General features: G+C 40.2%; 1 protein-coding gene across 3 annotated transcripts in view; it reads left to right on the top strand.

Annotated features, from left to right (window-relative positions):
- The first annotated feature begins 470 nt into the window (after positions 1-470).
- The window catches only part of LOC131532590 (glutathione hydrolase 7), a 34,912-nt gene continuing 15,314 nt past the window's right edge, over positions 471-20,068 (top strand). The window contains exons 1-10 of one of the 3 annotated variants that reach the window (XM_058764381.1): positions 471-604; positions 7,530-7,726; positions 7,802-8,028; positions 10,026-10,177; positions 11,549-11,663; positions 11,802-11,869; positions 13,151-13,224; positions 13,449-13,642; positions 13,960-14,047; positions 19,717-19,844. In XM_058764381.1, coding sequence (XP_058620364.1) covers positions 7,537-7,726; positions 7,802-8,028; positions 10,026-10,177; positions 11,549-11,663; positions 11,802-11,869; positions 13,151-13,224; positions 13,449-13,642; positions 13,960-14,047; positions 19,717-19,844 — 1,236 coding nt within the window. In that variant the 5' untranslated portion in view covers positions 471-604; positions 7,530-7,536. Of the gene's footprint in view, positions 605-859; positions 1,204-2,381; positions 2,447-7,529; positions 7,727-7,801; positions 8,029-10,025; positions 10,178-11,548; positions 11,664-11,801; positions 11,870-13,150; positions 13,225-13,448; positions 13,643-13,959; positions 14,048-19,716; positions 19,845-20,068 lie in introns of those variants that run through there. The other 2 variants (XM_058764378.1, XM_058764382.1) reach the window with 2 other exon arrangements.

The following is a 20,068-nucleotide window of genomic DNA, read 5'->3' on the forward strand; positions in this document are numbered from 1 at the left end:
ACTATAGTGTTTTTGAACCATACTCTAGCGAATTAATTTGTTGTGGTAATTCTATAGTTGCTGTGGTAATATAACAACTAATATAAACAAATTACCCAATACTGTATTAAGTTTTCTACAACTATAGGGTATATTATACATCAATACGCTACAGTTTACTGTAGTAAAAACTAAAGTGTACTGCAGGACTTTCACTATAGTTACTATAGTCACTATAGCGTTCATTAACAAAGTGTTGTAAAAACTAAAATATATACAGTATAATACACTTTATTATAGTATGGTTCACACTATAGCATATACTATTACCTAGTATCATTTGGGAACATGTTTCTTATAGAAGGAATGCAGGCTGCTACATAAAAATAAGGGTTAGCTACACTGTAAACTTAATAATTACATCGGCATTGTCCACATTCCTGAGAAACACGGTGTGTGTTTGGCGTACTTTAATAAAAACAGAGACTTGAGGAACCTGTTCGGCAGGAACCGCTTCTCTTCAGTCTGAGCGCGCATGCGCAGTGTTTGATTCATTTCATGAAATGAATGCAGAAATTCACCTGGAGTAATATGTGACAAAAGAACTGGACAGCGCATTTAACCTGTAAGTATGATGAACACGCTGGATTTAAAACATTACTGCTATTGTTTTGGTGTAAACAAAAGCATCAGTCGGGCGTCTTTGGCCGTTGCGTCGCGATTTAAAACGGGGTGTGAGCTAAAAATACTACTCAGTTAAAAAAATTAAACAAATAAAACATCTCAAGACCCTTGTGTTTTGTTTTGTTTTGTTTTGTTTGCGCCGTCTTGCTATTTTAAACGTGACACGCGTCACGCGTGAACGCCCGCACACCTGCGTCTTTGACGCTGCGTTGATAATGTCAGCTGATCCTTCTTCAGGTTTTCTGCTCCGTATCCGTGTAAAAACACCGAAAGCGTGAATCAGCTGCTGCATGTACAACCTTTACAGCACACGCCTCTGATCTGCGCATCACGGATGGATGGAAATTAACCTGCGCAGCTCTGGTTTATTTTAATTGTGATCTCTGCAAATCACGCGTGTATATGTACACCTCATCCGTGCACACGACACGGATTATTCTGCGGTGTTTCGGAGGTGATCTGTAACACTACAGTGATATTTGAAGGGAAACCGATGCATCCAGGAAGCGTCTGATTTTCACGCGCATCCTGCTTTATATGGTATGACGGGGTGTTTATTATATTGACTGTTTTACATGACAGATTGTTGTTGTTTTTCTCTATATCGCCTTATAGGCCAACGATGCTTTCGATAAACGAACACCCACCAGGCCTTCATTGCTGTCAGTGAATAGAAGATTTGGAGGGCTTGATTTATAATGTTACACTGGAAGTGATGAATTGTGATTTCAGATGAGTTTTGTATTAGATATTGATGTTGAATTGTCAATTCAGTTCAGGGTGCAATGTTAGTCATTGTAGTTATACTACAATAGGAAATTTACAAATTTATTTATTTATTTTTTTTAAAGGTTTTAGGTTAAAATATAACATATAAATATATATTTTAGGTCTTACAGGTCACCATTTTTTCTTTGTTTAAAATGGTCCTGTGACATTTTTGAAAATGCAATCCGTGATAGCACATGTACATCTCAGAGATGTCTATTTGACGTCTGAATTTACATCTGCAAGATGTTTTTTTTTTAAAGTGTTTGCTCATCTGCAATACGTCTATAGGACGTCTCCTTTTAGATGTCAAATAGACATCTATTAGATGTCTTTAAGATGTTTATGATTTAGAATGTGTGTAAAACTGACATCTTACAGATGCTTTCCAGATCAAGAGATCTTTAACAGACATCTTGCAGATGTACGTGTGCTATCTGGGATGTAGGCTATCAGTAAGTATGGTCATAAAATCTGTATGACTAATAGTTAGAAGAGGAGAAGCAAAATGCTGTCTTAAATTATTTTAGGTAGAGAGTCCGCTACCCATGAATACACACATAAACATGCAGTCAAATGAAGACAAATAAAAGTAGCTAATAGGTTGAAACGCAGCACTGAAAATCCTGTACATCCCGGATAAAACTCTCCCATACAATACAGATTGTTTCAAAGCAGCTTCATCAGGATTAATCAGATTATCAGTTATAATAAATTAATCAATTATGCAGCAAATTCATGAAATGATGGTTTCAGATCAGAATAGTGACATTATTCAGCTCAATTTAGTTCATTTTCATTCAGTTCACTAAGAGTGTCGATATTCATTAATTACAAAATTAATTTAGTTGTAAAGCAGCTCTACAGAAGACAACTGGCCATTTTGTATGTCTCCCTAATCAAACACACCTGATTCAGGTCATCGGCTCATTAGTAGAGACTCCAAGACCTGAAATGTATGAGTGAGAGAAAGGAGATGTTCATAATCTGCTGTGTTGGGCGACTCCAGGAACAGGTTTGGGAACCACTGTATACAGATAGACATGAGAAATGTAACCATGTTCTTTAGCAGGGGTCTCAGCCCTGCTCCTGAGAGCTACTGTCCTGCAGATTTCAGCTTCAACCCCAGCAGCTAATCAAGGGGTTACTCTAATTACAGACGGGTGTGTTGGAACTGAACTCTGCAGTAGCTCTTCGGGAGCAGGGTTGGAGATCCCTGTTCTATCCACCTTTTTCCTGATGAGCCTACTGTGTTTTAAATTATGGGAGGCACTTCCCTTTTGGGGAAGTTCCACTCAAAAAGACTGCAACAAATCGTTTCAGATCATAAGATTGCGCTACAAATAATCCTTATCCGTCATTTTGACTGAATATCCTGTAAATTTTCATTCATTGTCTGTTTTCAGAAGTCAGGAGAATAACGTTATGTTTGGTATATTAATGTGACTTGATATTAACAATGATATCTATAGAATAGCTCTTATCAGCCCGCTGCATTATTTTCCTCCTGATTATTTTCATGGTTCCTTTGCATTCCGCTGTAAGTAAATGAAAAAAGACAACTTATAGGCTACTGTGCATCTGTGGTCTGCTCTCTAATTTAATTTACAATATAAACCATGAATAATTCCCTGGAATGCACTAAGAATCTTTCTTTTTTTTTCTCCCCAAATTCTCATGTCTCTTTCCAGGTTTTCACATGGATGCTGTAAAATGTAATTGTTACACTGCAAAAAAAAATGCTTTTCTTACTTAGATTTTTTGTTTTGTTTCCAGCCAAAATATCTAAAAATTCTTAAATCAAGAAGGATTTTCTAGACAAGTAAAAATTGTCTTGTTTTCAGCTAAAACAAGTCAAAATTGAGTGTTTTGTTGAAACAAGCAAAATAATCTGCCAATGGGGTAACAAAAATAATCTTGTTTTCTGTTTGAAAAAGATTATTTTGCTTACCCCATTGGCAGATTATTTTGCTTGAACTCAAAGCAACTCAAAAGTTCAAATCACCCTGGGTCCCTTAACAAAAACCCAACAGGATTTTTCCATTGGTTTTTGGATTATTTTGAAAAATGAGCTCTGTGACCAACAAAAGTTGTTGATCCTTAGGCTACATGTTTTGTTCAAGATAATCAGCATTTATGAATTTACAACAACTAGCAACGAAAAGTTAGGCGTAGGTTATAAATGAACTACGCCACAGTCACATAACTTAAAAATCACCACCATTAAGCTTTCGGCAACTCTTTTAGTCTTGATTTGAAAAAAAAACATACCTGGACAATTTTCAATCTGGTTTCCGAGCGCATCACAGCACAGAGACAGCGCTTATTAAGATAATAAATGATATTCGCTTCAATTCTGATTCTGGCAAAATATCAGTGCTGGTACTATTAGATCTTAGTGCTGCGTTTGACACTGTTGATCATAACATACTTTTAGAGAGACTGGAAAACTGGGTCAGGCTTTCTGGGATGGTACTCCAATGGTTCAGATCATACTTAGAAGGGAGAGGTTATTATGTGAGTATAGGAGAGCATAAGTCTAAGTGGACGTCCATGACATGCGGAGTCCCACAAGGCTCAATTCTTGCACCGCTCTTGTTTTGCCTGTATATGCTCCCACTAACCAAATTGCCTATCACAGCTATGCTGATGATGCCCAGATTTACCTAGCCTTATCTCCAAATGACTGTAGCCCCATTGACTCCCTCTGCCAATGCATTGATGAAATAAACTGTTGGATGTCCCAGAACTTTCTTCAGTTAAACAAGGAGAAAACTGAAGTCATTGCATTTGGAAACAAAGATGAAGTTCTCAAGGTGAATGCATACCTTGACTCTAGGGGTCAATCAACTAAAAACCAAGTCAAAAATCTTAGGGTGTTTCTGGAGACAGACCTTAGTTTTAGTAGTCATGTCAAAGCAGTAACTAAATCGCCATACTATCATCTCAAAAACTGTTTTGTTTCCAGTCAAGACTTGGAGAAACTTGTTCATGCCTTTATTACCAGCAGGGTGGATTATTGTAATGGTCTCCTCACCGGCCTTCCCAAGAAGACCATTAGACAGCTGCAGCTCATCCAGAACACTGCTGCCAGGATTCTGACTAGAACCAGAAAATCTGAGCATATCACACCAGTCCTCATGTCCTTACACTGGCTTCCAGTTACATTTAGGATTGATTTTAAAGTACTTTTACTCATTTATAAATCACTCAATGGCCTAGGACCTAAATACATTGCAGATATGCTCACTGAATATACAGTGGGGCAAAAAAGTATTTAGTCAGCCACCAGTTGTGCAAGTTCTCCCACTTAAAAAGATGAGAGAGGCCTGTAATTTTTATCATAGGTATACCTCAACTATGAGAGACAAAATGAGAAAAAAAAAATCCAGAAAATCACATTGTAGGATTTTTAAAGAATGAATTGGTAAATTCCTCGGTAAAATAAGTATTTGGTCACCTACAAACAAGCAAGATTTCTGGCTCTCACAGACCTGTAACAACTTCTTTAAGAGGCTCCTCTTGTCCTCCACTCGTTACCTGTATTAATGGCATCTGTTTGAACTCGTTATCAGTATAAAAGACACCTGTCCACAACCTCAGTCCAACAGTCCAACTCCAAACTCCACCATGGCCAAGACCAAAGAGCTGTCAAAGGACACCAGAAACAAAATTGTAGACCTGCACCAGGCTGGGAAGACTGAATCTGCAATAGGTAAGCAGCTTGGTGTGAAGAAATCAACTGCGGGAGCAATTATTAGAAAATGGAAGACATACAAGACCACTGATAATCTCCTCGATCTGGGGCTCCACGCAAGATCTCACCCGTGGGGTCAAAATGATCACAAGAACTGTGAGCAAAATCCCAGAACCACACGGGGGGACCTAGTGAATGACCTGCAGAGAGCTGGGACCAAAGTAACAAAGGCCTCAAATCCTGCAGTGCCAGATGTGTCCCCCTGCTTAAGCCAGTACATGTCCGGCCTGTCTGAAGTTTGCTAGAGAGCATTTGGATGATCCAGAAGAGGATTGGGAGAATGTCATATGGTCAGATGAAACCAAAATAGAACTTTTGGTAAAAACTCAACTTGTCGTGTTTGGAGGAGAAAGAATGCTGAGTTGCATCCAAAGAACACCATACCTACTGTGAAGCATGGGGGTGGAAACATCATGCTTTGGGGCTGTTTTTCTGCAAAGGGACCAGGACGACTGATCCGTGTAAATGAAAGAATGAATGGGGCCATGTATCGTGAGATTTTGAGTGAAAACCTCCTTCCATCAGCAAGGGCATTGAAGATGAAACGTGGCTGGGTCTTTCAGCATGACAATGATCCCAAACACACCGCCTGGCAACGAAGGAGTGGCTTCGTAAGAAGCATTTCAAGGTCCTGGAGTGGCTAGCCAGTCTCCAGATCTCAACCCCATCGAAAATCTTTGGAGGAGTTGAAAGTCCGTGTTGCCCAGCGACAGCCCCAAAACATTACTGCTCTGGAGGAGATCTGCATGGAGGAATGGGCCAAAATACCAGCAACAGTGTGTGAAAACCTTGTGAAGACTTACAGAAAACGTTTGACCTCTGTCATTGCCAACAAAGGGTATATAACAAAGTATTGATGAAATTTTGTTATTGACCAAATACTTATTTTCCACCATAATTTGCAAATAAATTCTTTAAAAATCCTACAATGTGATTTTTTTTTTTTTCTGGATTTTTTCTCATTTTGTCTCTCATAGTTGAGGTATACCTATGATGAAAATTACAGGCCTCTCTCATCTTTTTAAGTGGGAGAACTTGCACAATTGGTGGCTGACTAAATACTTTTTTGCCCCACTGTAAACCTAACAGACCACTCAGATCATTAGGATCGAGTCAGTTAGAAATACCAAGGGTTCACACAAAATAGCTTTTAGCTATTATGCCGCCCGCAGTTGGAACCAGCTTCCAGAAGAGATCAGATGTGCTAAAACATTAGCCACATTTAAATCCAGACTCAAAACTCATCTGTTTAGCTGTGCATTTGTTGAATGAGCACTGTGCTACGTCCGAACTGATTGCACTATGTATAATCATTTTCTATTCTTAACTGTTTTAATTTCTTTTTAAATCAATTTTTATAACATTTTGTTTTTATTGTGATTATTACACTTTGAATTACCACTGTGTATGGAATGTGCTATATAAATTTGTGCTATATAAGGCTTTCCTGTAGCTCAAATAGTAGAGCATGGCGCTAGCAACGCCAAGATCATGGGTGCGATTCCCAGGGAAAGCAAGAGCTGATAAAATGTAAAAACTGTAACTTGAATGCAATGTAAGTCGCTTTGGATAAAAGCGTTTTTTTTTAATGCATAAATGTAAATGTAAATTGCCTTGCCTAAAGGTTCGAGCTTGAATAGTTTGCAAGAGCGTGAATATAAAGAAAATGAATGCCATGCGCATCGAAAAAGTCATGTGACTTCACGCTATGAGACGGGATAACTTGACTAGCAGTAAGCCGATCTCGTTCACAGCATCTATCTGTTGTTATGGTTATTCTGAAATGCCTGAGGAAAGTCTGTTATCGAAGTACTTCTGTATAATTGTCTTACATGACGACTGCGTCCCAAACAGTATCCACCTCTGAAAGCAATGACTGCATTTATTGTGTTTTGTCTGCTTGCTCTGAGGCGCAAGTAATTTATCATATATGAAAATTATTATATTCAGTGGCTTCTCCTAGTTTTCTTAGTGATATTTAGTTTACCAGGAAGTGACTATTTTGTTCTCTTTGACTCGTTGGATGGAAACGGTGCTTTATTCGCAAATGTTTTATGCGATATTACAGTTTTGCGCACAAGTTTAATTTGAGTCTTTGGATGGAAACATAGCTTCTGACAACCTCTGTAGTCCCAAAAACAAAAACTGGCCTTATATTACATCTTGTAAAAAGTGGCATAATTGGTGCCCTTTAAGGACAATGGAACCGGATGTGCTAAAATTTTGGCCTACAAACATACCTCATCCCTGCAGCAATCTATATGTTATATTGAATAATTGTGATATGAATTTCCAGCATAATGAATGCAGAATTGCGCTGAATTCCAATTGGTGATTTCAGGTAAATCATGTACACTCCGGCAGCCGAAACGGGAGTGACGGTAGTGGAGAAGGATGCGGCTCTGAGCAGTGCGTACTCCCCTGTGGACTACATGAGCATCACCAGCTTCCCTAGACTACCAGAAGATGATGTTTCAACCGACAACACGCTCAAATCACGCAAAGACGATGATAACTTTCTCAGTGAGCAGGACACAGGTAATGTGTTTGATCATAGTACTGTCTGACATAGTCTTCACGTAGTGCCCTAAATTCTGTCCTGTCTCTGTGTAGACCCTGATCTGTTTCTGAAGTCGGCCCGACTGCAGCGGCTGCCCTCCTCTGCCTCTGACTTGGCCAGTCGGGATGTCTCTCCACTGAGAGAGACCAGCAGAGACCCGCTGGCACAGGATTGTGCCTGCACACGTGACGGGCTGACCGTCATCATCACCGCCTGCCTGACCTTCGCCACGGGCGTCACCGTGGCCCTCATAATGCAGATATACTTTGGAGACCCACAGGTGCTGTGAAGTACTACCACCATTTTGGTTGGTTTTCAGTGAATGATATACCTCAAATTTGCTTTGCTCATTGAAGAAGTGTGTGTAAATACAAGGGCTGTCAAAATTAAAACGTTAATTGTGCGATAAATGTTTTTCTGTTTAACGCCGTTAATTAAACATAATTAACACAGCGTCCATTTTTTCTGGCATCCTTTGGCTAGTTACAGTAGCCGAACACACTATCAAGCACAATAAGACAAAAAGAGAGCTTAATTTGGTTTTGCTGCGCTGTCTGTGAAGCAGCTCTCTGTGAACACAGACATCCGAAGTCAGTCTGTCATTGTTGTAAATCAAAGAACAAAAGAAAAAGTGAAATCACTCACTGCTCTTCGCTGATTAACTTCTGTAGCTTATATATAGTTTATGCATATACAATTCATAGTTTATTGTTTTAAGTTTATTGTATTTATAGATTGCTTTAAGTTAAATTTTTCAAAATAAATGTTAAAAATAATGTCTTTGAGTTATACTGTAATGTTGAATGGCTATAATTAATGGCTAATATTGAGGGAAAATGTATTTAAAGGGGATATGAATGTGTCTTAGCAGTGTGTGCACACAGCCAACTTACAATGATAAATATCCGTTCGCTACTTTTTATTTAATCCCCAAAAAGCCTAAACTGTCTCAATTATCAAGCCGTTTTGATTTTCTGAGCAATATGACATAATATTGCTCAAGCCCCGCCCACGGCCTTGCTAAAAAGTTAAAACTCAAGGATGGATCAGGACCCACTGTCCGTGATCCAGCTGTACCTGCAGAAGAAGTAAGCCTCACACTTTCCTCTTCCAGGAAAAGAGGGGCGGGGTGAACAGAGCTCATTAGCATTTAAAGAGACATGCACCAAAATGGCTTGCTGTCAGCAGAGCTGTTTTTGGCAAGGTAAAAAAGGTGTTGTTTTGCATGACCATTGAGGAATTTAACCAAAATATGTTGAAGACATTTCATGAAGACCCTAAAGAATCATACCAACTTGTGGAAAATGGGCATCTGATTTCCCTTTTAATAAAGATCAGTAGCAGTATTGATATCAATGATACTGGCCTTTATTAATTATAAGCTACTAGTAAAAAGATGCCATTAAACATTTTTATGATGTTTCTACATTAATTTGGAGATTCAATGTGAAATTGACAATATAAATGTATTGTACTAATATGCAGATAATCGCAATTAATTCCAGAAAAATGTGTGATTTAGTTTTATTTTTTTAATTGATTGACAGCACTAGTTGGTAGCTATGTTTCCATCATGCTGTTTTTATGTGCAGTTTGAAGTATTGCATCAGAAACGAGGGATGGAAACACAAAATTTCGTCTTGTGCGAAAAAGGGTTAATGCAAATAATGGGAGATGGAAACGCATTTTGCAAATAAATTCCTCCATGCGCATCAAAAAAAGTCATGTGACTTTGCGTGATGTGGCGGCATAACCTGACTATCCAGCGGACTGATCTCAATGCACGGTGTCTGAAATGTTATGGTCATTCCGAGCAAAGTCAGTCATCAAAGTATTTCTGTAGAATTGCCTCCCAGAACTACGACTGCGTTCCCAGAAAGCAATGACAGCATTTATTGTTTCATTTGCTCGCTCTCAGGCACAAGTAGTTTATTATGAATGAAAATTATTGTATTCAGTGGGTTCTTATACTTTTCTTAGTGATATTTAATGCCAGTTTATCAGGAAGTGATAAATTTTGTTCTCTTTGACTCGTTGCATGGAAATTATTCGCAAATGTGAGATTCCAATTTTGCGCACAAATTTGTAACTTTGGATGGAAACCCAGCTATTGAGTACTGCTTATGCGTTTTGGATGGTGAAAGATAAAATAGATGAAAATAAGGGAAAATTCCAATAGATTTTTTTTTGGATAGATAGATTTTTTCCCCCCAATAGAACAGAACTTTTCCTTATCTCTTCTATAAGGATCCTTATCCTTGTGTCTTCTGTCTTCAGGTGTATAATCAAGCCGCGGTGGTGACGGATGTGGCCCGCTGCACGTCTCTGGGCTTTGACGTTCTGGGCAAACAGGGCTCCAGTGTTGATGCCGCCATAGCCGCTTCACTCTGCCTGGGCATCATCCATCCTCACACCTCGGGCATCGGCGGGTACGAGCGCTAGTTCAGTGGTTCACCGCAGTCTTTGTTTACATTTTTGTATTTAGCATATGCTTTTATCCAAAGCCACATACAAAAAGTGGAACAAGGCAATTCATCAATGAGCCACAATATTTGAACAATGCCAGTTTTATTAGACAACTAGATTAGGAAGCGAGCTAGAGAAGAAATACGGAGCTTGTGCGTGCATTGGTTAAAAGTGTCTTCAGCTATTTCTTGAAACATGATGGTCTCTCAGTAATTCAGGTGGAGGTTGGCAGCTCGTTTCACCAGAGAGGAACAGAGAGGGTGAAGGTTCTGGCCAATGATTTTATGGGCTCTTTGAGAAGATTGAAGGTGTTGCTCGTTCAGAGACCTTATTATTTTATAAGGTAACCTTTAAAAGGATGGTTCACCCAAAAATGAAAATTGGTAAATGGAAGCTCAGACATGCTTTATCAATAAGGTTTGTTCTTGTGCATCAAGCAATTACCATTGATCTTCCACTTACCATATTTGATGTGATCAATGTTTATATGTGAATAAAAGCCTAAATTAAATCTGTTCAACATAAGTGATTTTGTCTCTTCAGAAGACTTGAACAAGAATGTTTTGGTTATCTGGACCGAAGATTAAAAAAATCTTTATTTGTGTTTTGAAGATGAACGGAAGACTTGTCAGTTTGGAATGAAAGAAAGTTGTGTAATTTGTGACCGAATTCTCATTTTTGGGTGAAATATCCCTTTAAAGATTACAGACGGTGCTCCCACTGTAATGGAAAAATGAAAATATTAAGGATTTGTTCATTTGAAATCATAATTATGATTTGAGCTAGAACAGTAATGGAAATAAGCAAAAGTTGTGGACATTATTGTAGGGAATGTATTTTTATTTTTGTTTAAAATGTATATTTATTAGAAACCTCTGCTTGCGAGTATTTGTTTAGTCTACTCCTTTAGGTATAGGCCTACATTTTTAAAATATTTTACCTAATCTTTTTTTTTATTAAATATATTTTGCTTATTATAACTCTTAATTTAGGCTCTGTTAGAATACCTGATTTAAAAAAGACATGATTTTTCTCGTTCTGTATATTGCTGCAGCAGTAAAACTTGCTCATAAATGAATGTGGAACAGTGTACAATGACTATTTTTGGTGTGATTGTTTAAATATGTTATATTGAAAGTCTGGCCAGAAATCTCTGTTAAAGGATTTTTTAAAACATCCTTTTCCAGTAAATCACTTATAACTGGAACGATCATGGAAATTCCAGGAATCCTGTCGAAGGTTTTGTAAGGAGGCACATGTGCAGGGCTAGAGAAATTGATTTAGTGGGTGATGAATCAGAAACAGTGAGTGACTGTATCTCACGCTCTTCTCAGTGGTGGCGTGATGCTCGTCCATGACATCCGCAGGAATGAGAGCCGGGTCATTGACTTCCGTGAGACGGCACCCTCCGGGATTCACGAGGACATGATGCTGCATGTTAATCAAAGGGTAAAGGTTTATTTTCATCTGCTTTCATCTTGTCTTTAAGTGCGTCATTTGATAATGTTAAAAATCTGAATCGAATTAATAATGCAAGCTCAGTATCTGCTCTGCAGTGACGTGTGTGTGTGTGTGTCTGTCTGTTAGTCAGGTCTGTTAGTGGCTGTTCCCGGCATGATCAGTGGACTACATCAAGCTCATCAGCTCTATGGAAGGTACAGTTCAAGATAAGCTGTGTATTCACAGACAGCATATAAAGATTTAACTGTTGGCCTAAAGTCTGGTTCACACTTCAGCTTATTTTGACCACACAAGCCACCAATCACAGGTTACTTTCTTTCAAACAACAACCAGGTGCAGGACCAGTATTTTTTCTGTCACCGCTACTCAGAGTCAGAACACTGACGAGCATAAAAGTAGTCTAAAAGTGAGAAGCGAGGGGGGAAAAAAGCAAAAAAAACCTTTATATTAGGTGGCCTTAACTACTATGTACTTGCATCAAAAAATAAGTACAATGTACTTATTGTGTTCATACTGTATTGCAAAACACTTCTGCTGCTATGGAGGTGGGATACAGGTGAGGTTAGGGACAGGTTTGGTGGTCTGGATAGGTTTAAGGGTGGGTTAAGGTGTAAGGGATGGGTCAACAGTGTAATTATAAATGTAATTACAGAAATTAATTACAGATGTAATTAAATATAGGTATTTTTAAAAATATAAGTACAATGTAAAAACATGTATGTACACAATATGTGCATTGTACCAAATGATTAATTTTAAAGGCAAGTACATACAGTAGTAGTTAAGGCCACCTAATATAAAGTGGGACTGGATTTTTTCCCTGAAAATACAAGTTAATGTTATTGCATTGGCCTAAAACTTACCAAATGTTGGATTCGGCCTTTTTATCAGCTTGTTTTCTTTCAGTTAGAACAGTTTTGTAGAACTGACCCAAAACATTACTGCTCTAGAGGAGATCTGCATGGAGGAATGGGCCAAAATACCAGCAACAGTGTGTGAAAACCTTGTGAAGACTTACAGAAAACATTTGACCTCTGTCATTGCCAACAAAGGGTATATAACAAAGTATTGAGATGAAATTTTGTTATTGACCAAATACTTATTTTCCACCATAATTTGCAAATAAATTCTTTAAAAATCTGGATTTTTTTCCCCCCCTCATTTTGTCTCTCATAGTTGAGGTATACCTATGATGAAAATTACAGGCCTCTCTCGTCTTTAAGTGGGAGAACTTGCACAATTGGTGGCTGACTAAATACTTTTTTGCCCCACTGTATACAAAACCTGTGCTAACTAAAAAAAAAAAAAAAAGAATTGATACAAAGATTGAATACAATATTGTGTAATAATGAGAGGTTTACAAGCAGTTTAAAAGGCCTATAATTTTTAACGAGGAACACCAAATTAGATTTTCAACACACGGGTTAATGATGGCTGATGGAAAAGTACATCGTAGTGTTTTCTCTCTCCTCTAGAATGGCCTGGAAAGACGTCGTCACTATGGCCGCAGATGTGGCGAGGAATGGATTCAATATGACGCACGAGCTGGGTGAGCTTTCATCACGCATGTCATTTACACTTTTATGCAGTCTGCAGGAAACGTCTGGAAAAATAAGAGTCCAGCCGAGAAGAAATTCTGTTTCAGAGGTTTCTACGTTTTGATTATCGACGCATTTTTTCTTTGGAATAACATTGTGCACTGTCAGACTGTAAATGTAATATTTGTGTGTTATTTTATGTTGAGTTTGGTATAACTGGCGTCATCTTTCGCAGCTGATGCGCTGTCTGAAGTGAAGGAGCAGAATGTGTCGGATGCATTCAGAGATCTGTTCCTGCCGAACAGTCAGGCTCCACTCGCGGGACTCTTCACTAAACGCCTGGATTTGGCTGCCGTTTTGGACAGGATTGCAGCCAATGGAGTCTCAGAGTTTTACAGTGGGAATCTGACTCAGGAAATGACATCAGTGGTACGTCTCCAGTGTTATTTTAGTATTATTGATATACTATTAGAGTATTTATAAATATTTGGAATTCACTATTTTCAATTTAATTTCATGTGCTTTTTTTTTTTTTAAATTTTTATTTTTATTTTTTATTAACTTTATTTCAATTAATAAACAATTTAGTTTTTTTTTTTTTTAACATCACTGGTCTGATCTGTCAGATCATTCAAATCTTTCAAACATTGGATTTTTAAACTGTTTGTAGCTATTTTCTTTGTTTTATAACTAACAGTTTAATAACAGATCATACGATGATATTAATATTGTGTTTTTGTTGCCAGGTTCAAGCTAAAAGAGGTGTGTTGACAGAGGACGACTTCAAAAACTACACCACTGTCATACAGAAGCCACTGCAAAGCCTTTACCAGGGTAAACACACATCGGTTTTCAACAGTCAGCTCTGAAAGAACCTATAGATGTTTAAAATGCTGCAGTTTATTACTTTATGAATTGGAGTAGTTTAGATGTAGTAATCTATTGACCTTCAAAGCCCAGACAATTAAAAACCCTTCTGCTTTACCCTATATTAATTTCATAATAGTGCATAATTACTGTTGTTGTTCGACTTCTCAGAACAGGGTAGACAAGAACTGCAGGTGGAAATCTGACAACACTGCAATTCAGCAGAATTTTATAAAGTACACAATCGTTATGCTTAAGTAACGATGTTTGTTTGGAAACTGAGTGAAAGTTAAAACAGTCCACAAAAAATACTAATGTATTAAAATAACTGACATTTTATGTACTTCAGTACTAAAAGCACAAGGGAATGCTTAAATAGTGGCCCACAGATCCATCTGTGCAGGTGTGTGCTTTTCTGTGGATCTATAGAAATGTAATTTTCTTTCAAATATAGTTTATTAGAAGTCAACATAAACACTGACGTCTGTACAGTGAGTGTTTCTGCTTTGTTTCTGTGCACTCCTGCTATGCAGATGGAGTGATGACTCATTAATTAAGATGAAGCTGTATTGTTTTCCTTGTGAATTATAAGGGGTGTTGGATGAAATGCAGTGTTAGTAAAATGAGCATCTTAAAGTGGGTAGATCCGTTTCTGACTTCTGATTGGAGGATCCGTATTTGAAGCCGTTGTAAAAACGCACACCTGTGACCACATTATTTATAAATTTTTCAAGCTCCTGTCCTGCTTGGTAGGTATTATATCTCGGTATTTTTTGGCTGAATTGCGGCATTCGATATTTATTTCGGTATTTTGTATTTGGATTAAACAAATAAAGTGAATGTAAGCATGTAGGCATATATTATTTGCTAAAAAAGGTTAAAATCACATTACATTCTAGCATTGTAACATTGCAATCTAAAAACAAAAATAATGCTTTTAAAGCAGAAGTTAAATATACTAAACTAAAAATGAAAATAATAAAAAAGCACAGACTAATTGAGTAAAAAGGCTGTTTTGATTACCCCATTACACTTTACAGTTAGTGCTATCATACAAATACACTTACTTGTACGTTTAAAATTCTACATATGTCACATTTATTGTCCAACTACAAATATTTCAGTGAAATGTATATTTTAGTCAGAGTTATTGCGCTCCTATTTCATTGCGCTCTGTCTGTTTTGCGCGCATGCGTGCGGCGGCGCTTGTTCTAAATGAAGTCTGTAAAGTTTAGCGGAGAATCACAAAGCAAAAGCTCATGCACTTCTACAGAAAAATGGAAATATTTCCATGGCTTTCTAACATTTACAGATGGAGAATATACCTGTGAAATGTAAGTTCTCTTTCATCATCTCGAGTTCGAGATCCACCTATGGGAAGGGCATCCGCGCCTGACCTCTGGAGAAGCATCCAGTTGCACCAAGTCTGGCTTGACAGACAGGACTAGAACAGACGCGCTACCTTTCCTCAGTTGAAATTCACTTCTCGCGACCTCTGAAATTTACTCACAGCTCGTTGGCTTTGACTTAACCGTCTACAGATCTCTGGATCAGCCTCCGCCAGGCGTGCTTGTCAATTTACCAGGTCAGCTGTTTTTACTCTGCAAGCCGCCCATGTTCGCACTAATTACTAGGCTGCCCGCCTCCTACCTGTCCTTTTCCATTGTCCGTTGTTATTTGCTCCTTCCAAACCGAGTCCGGTTACCACAGTGGACAACCTGTCGCGAGCGGCGCCCTCATCGCCGCTGGGGATCTCCATCCCTTTTGCATTGTTTGCATGGGTCTTCAACATGCACAGGAAGCCATCGAATTATATAAATAAATATTCTCAAGGCTCAAGGTGGCCGATACACAGGGATTGTCGAGTTTGTGTTGTCTAACTCGGGGTTGTCTGACTCGGATGGGATTAAGGCGACACCGGTGCGCTCCCGGGGGTCTCCCGCGGAGCAGCCTCTCTTAGCTGGGACGATCAATACAATCTCATTTTGAGGATATTTTGCCGTCCGATCCCCATTTCATTGATGGGCCACCCAGCTCTGGGGACGTGGACAATAAAGGCCTTCTCTACGGCTCGAAGGACGAGGAGGCCATCCCGTCATCCATAGCCCCCTCAGGCTAAAGCTCCTAGAGCTTTGTCCCAATCTGTCCTCCTCGAGTTTTGTGAGCGAGCGGCCGCTCGCCTCAATATCGAATGGCCAGCACTTCAAATACGTCGGACCAGGAAAAGGACTCGTACGACGGGAGACGTCTCGGACCCCCCCCCCCCCCGGTCCTAGGAAGCAGCTTCTTCCCGTTTTCTCTGCATGTGCGAAACGCATGTAGCATCAAATGGATTGTTTTTTTGCATCCATTCATCAGGCCTCTTCTTAAGAGCCCTTAGTGTCTCCTCCTGCCATCCGCTTACCAGCGAACTGCATGGTATAACAACTGGAGAAAGGGTCGCCATCACCCGCTTTCTCTGGTAGGAGTTATTCACAGTGAACGACCTCGTTCTCCGTAATGCCTGTCAAACTGCTTGCTCAAACCATCAACGCTTCGAACAAGCGGACGCTCTATGGCTCTCTCGGTGGTGGGAGAGCACGCACCGTGGCTAATCTTTCCGGTTTCCCTGACAGTGAAAGGCGAAGCGCCGGTCTAGCCTGACCAGGCTCTCTTCAGTCCTGCCGTCACACTAATACAGCAGCGCTGTGACGAGAAGCACGAGGGTTTCAAACTTTGCTTCCTAGGAAGCCTATGCCGCGCCAGATGCCCTCTGAGTAAGCGGCCGGTCTTGAACGGCCACAGGTGGCTTTGGGTTCAAGTTCATGGCGGCCAGCCCTCCGGACACCAGTTCTGCCCCTCGTAGCTCCCTTCACATGTCTCTCACAAATTATATAAAGGCTTCGGTCTCAGTGTTGCCCAACAAAAGAAAAAATAATTAATAAATAATAAATCTAACGAATCACATGAATTCGTTTAATAAGAGAGAACATCTCCTTACAGCCCCACATGTCGTCCCTTCGTTACCCTCGAGATGGCGCCTTTGTACCATAAATGAGCGAACCAACCGAACTAGCAGCTCTAAGCAGTTCTCCGGTTTGTGTGGGGATGCTCGCGAATCACGTAACAGTCTGGCTGTCTTTGTCAGCTCCAGAATGGGTGATTCACACAATAATGAAGGGGTTCAGACTTCAGTTTGCAAAAAACCCTACGTTTCAACGGAGTTCTCTCTTCTCATCCGGAAGAGAGCTCCGCTCACATTCTGAAAGACGAAATCTCCTTCCTCCTCGAGAAAGGGGTTGGTTCGAGTGTCTCCCCCGTACTTTGCAGACGGGTTTTTACTCTGTTATTTACTAGTTCCAAATAATGACGGTTCTCTCCGTCCTATTCTGGATCTCAGTGTTGAACAAACATTTGAGGAAATTCAATTTCAGAATGTTAACACACTGCTCTCTCTTATGTTTAGTAATCGATTGGTTCACATCATTCGATCTAAAAAGATGCTTTTTTTCCACATAAGCATTTATCCTCCGCACAGGACTTCTTTCGTTTCGCCAACCAAGGCGTGAGCTAAGAATTCAGAGTTCTCCCTTTTGGGCTCGCTCAAGCCTAGGATGATCTCTCTGTGTGCGTGAGCAGGCCTGGCCACGCTCAGAATAGCGGGTCTCAAGATCCTGACATATATAAGATTGGCTGATTACAGCCGTGTGCTCGCTCACGTCACAGCACTCGGCGTCAGAGTGAATGTGAGCAAGAATGTGATATTTATGTGTCTGGAGCAGAATTCCAATACAACATGCACGTGCTAATCCCTTATCTGCATGCCTAGCCATGGCTTCTCCCATTACGCACGGACCTCCTGTCCCAAGCGAACGGGGAAATCCACCACCCTCACCTGGACCGGGTGGCTCTCTGGGCCTGGCCCATGAGAGGGCAAACTTAAACACATTGGGGCTCCTCCCACATGTTGTTGCTACTATTCAGAAGGCTGGAGCCTCTTCTGCATGCTCCCTTTATGATTGCAAGTGGCATGTGTTTGAGGAGTGGTGCGAGGGATACCAGCTAATATCATATCAGTGCTCAGGCTAAATGCTTTATGTCCTGTTGTGCAGGGACCAGCCGACAGGACCGGCCCTTTCAGGAGGAGTGATCAGCTATTCATTTCTTGGGCCCCCTGAACACAGGGAAGCCCATTTCTAAGCAATGCCTCTCTCATTAGCTCGTGGAAGCCATCTCTCTGGAATATGAATCTAATGGAGTGCGGCCATGTGGGCCTCAGAGTGCAATTCACTAGGGCCATAGCGGCCTTGTGGGCTCTGTTTAAAGGGGTTTCCTTGCAGGACATTTGTGCCACTGCAAGCTGGGCCTCTCCACACACATTTGTCAAATACTACCGGCTTGATGCTACCCACACCCCGGTAGCTTACTGTTTTAGGTGTGCGCTCTTTGTAGCCTTGTACCCTTAGACCCTTTACACATTTTTAAGCCTGGATTGTCCAGTTTATTCATCTCATTAAGCAGATCATCTGTACCCTCCCCTGACACATTATTATATTTTTATATGCATGTATATGTCAATATATTCATATGTATATTTCTATAATATATGCCTTTGGCATAATGCGTGTTGTCAGGTTCTGTATGCATGTTACCACATGTCATTTCTTACATGGCCGGTATTGCATTCTCCCTTTGTGTGGGGTCAGATACTTGGTGACGTGTCAAGCACCGCCTTGCCAGGTGACCGTCCTCTGGCTTACAGGGCCTCGCTGTGAGTGTACTGGGCAACCGGGGAGCTGTCCATATCTCCCATAGGTGGATCTCGAACACGAGATGATGAAGGAGAACAATAGGTTACTGTTCGTAACCCCGGCTCTCTGAAACATCGAGTGGAGAGATCCACCAAGTTTGCCCCGCTTGCTGCACAAGAAGCGAATATGCTCACTGAGGAATGGTAGTGCGTGCAGGGGTTATATGCGCTCGGTTAAGGGGCGGCCCCGTACCTGCCATTGGGCACGCGCTCCTGAGTCCTGTCTGTCAAGCCAGACTTGGTGCAATTGGATGCTTCTGCAGAGGTCAGGGGCGGATGCCCTTCCCATAGGTGGATCTCTCCACTCGATGTTTCAGAGAACCGGGGTTACGAACAGTAACCTATTGTTATGCATTGAGGAAAACAGCACATCTCAAACACATTAAACAGAGACACTTTAAACTGAAACTATAAACTATAGGCTACTGTATCTTACGGGTGTTTAAAAGCCCTTCATATAAAGCTTGTCACATGTTTAGAACAAATTGGATTCTGCACTTTCTCCACAGTGGCGCTCAGTCTGTGTCCTCTTTCAGATGCGCTCGTATCAAACTACTCTATATCGATATAAACTGTATTGCCTCATACTGTATCGCTTATAAAGAATATATATCGTACAAACTCGATATACTGCCCAGCCCTACTGCCTGGCAGCCCTAAACAAACTACAGTTTTATTTTATTTTATTTGGTATTTAAGTGGTTTATTTGAATTTATAAAGTGGTTTAAGAACACCACATTTTCTCTGCGGTATAGTCGGTACAAAACACCACCTGTAGTCTTGAGCACCTCAGCAAAGTTTTAATGGACAGGTTGAGCAGTGCTTTGCCTTGCGTGTCTCTAACAGGCTTCCAGGTGTTTGTTCCTCCTCCGCCCCACGCGGGAGCCGCCCTGCTGTCCGCTCTCAACATCCTGGAGGGGTTTAACATCACAAACCAGGTGTCCAGGAGCAGCATTTACCACTGGATCGCTGAGGTACTGCAGCATAACTCACTTCACATTTCTATTGATTTATGGCTTTAAATGAAGTGCACTAGTGATGTATTTGTGTCTAATAATCAAATTTTTTCTTCTTGATCTTTGTATCATGTATTTTGTGCTTTCTACATAGTCTCCTGCCTTTATTAGATGCCTTTAACTCTGTTCAATAGATTAAGTCAATTTTGACTTTATTGCATATTTTATATGCTTTACCCTGG

This window comes from Onychostoma macrolepis, chromosome 23 (genome assembly GCF_012432095.1).
Source record: "Onychostoma macrolepis isolate SWU-2019 chromosome 23, ASM1243209v1, whole genome shotgun sequence".
Taxonomy (NCBI): domain Eukaryota; kingdom Metazoa; phylum Chordata; class Actinopteri; order Cypriniformes; family Cyprinidae; genus Onychostoma; species Onychostoma macrolepis.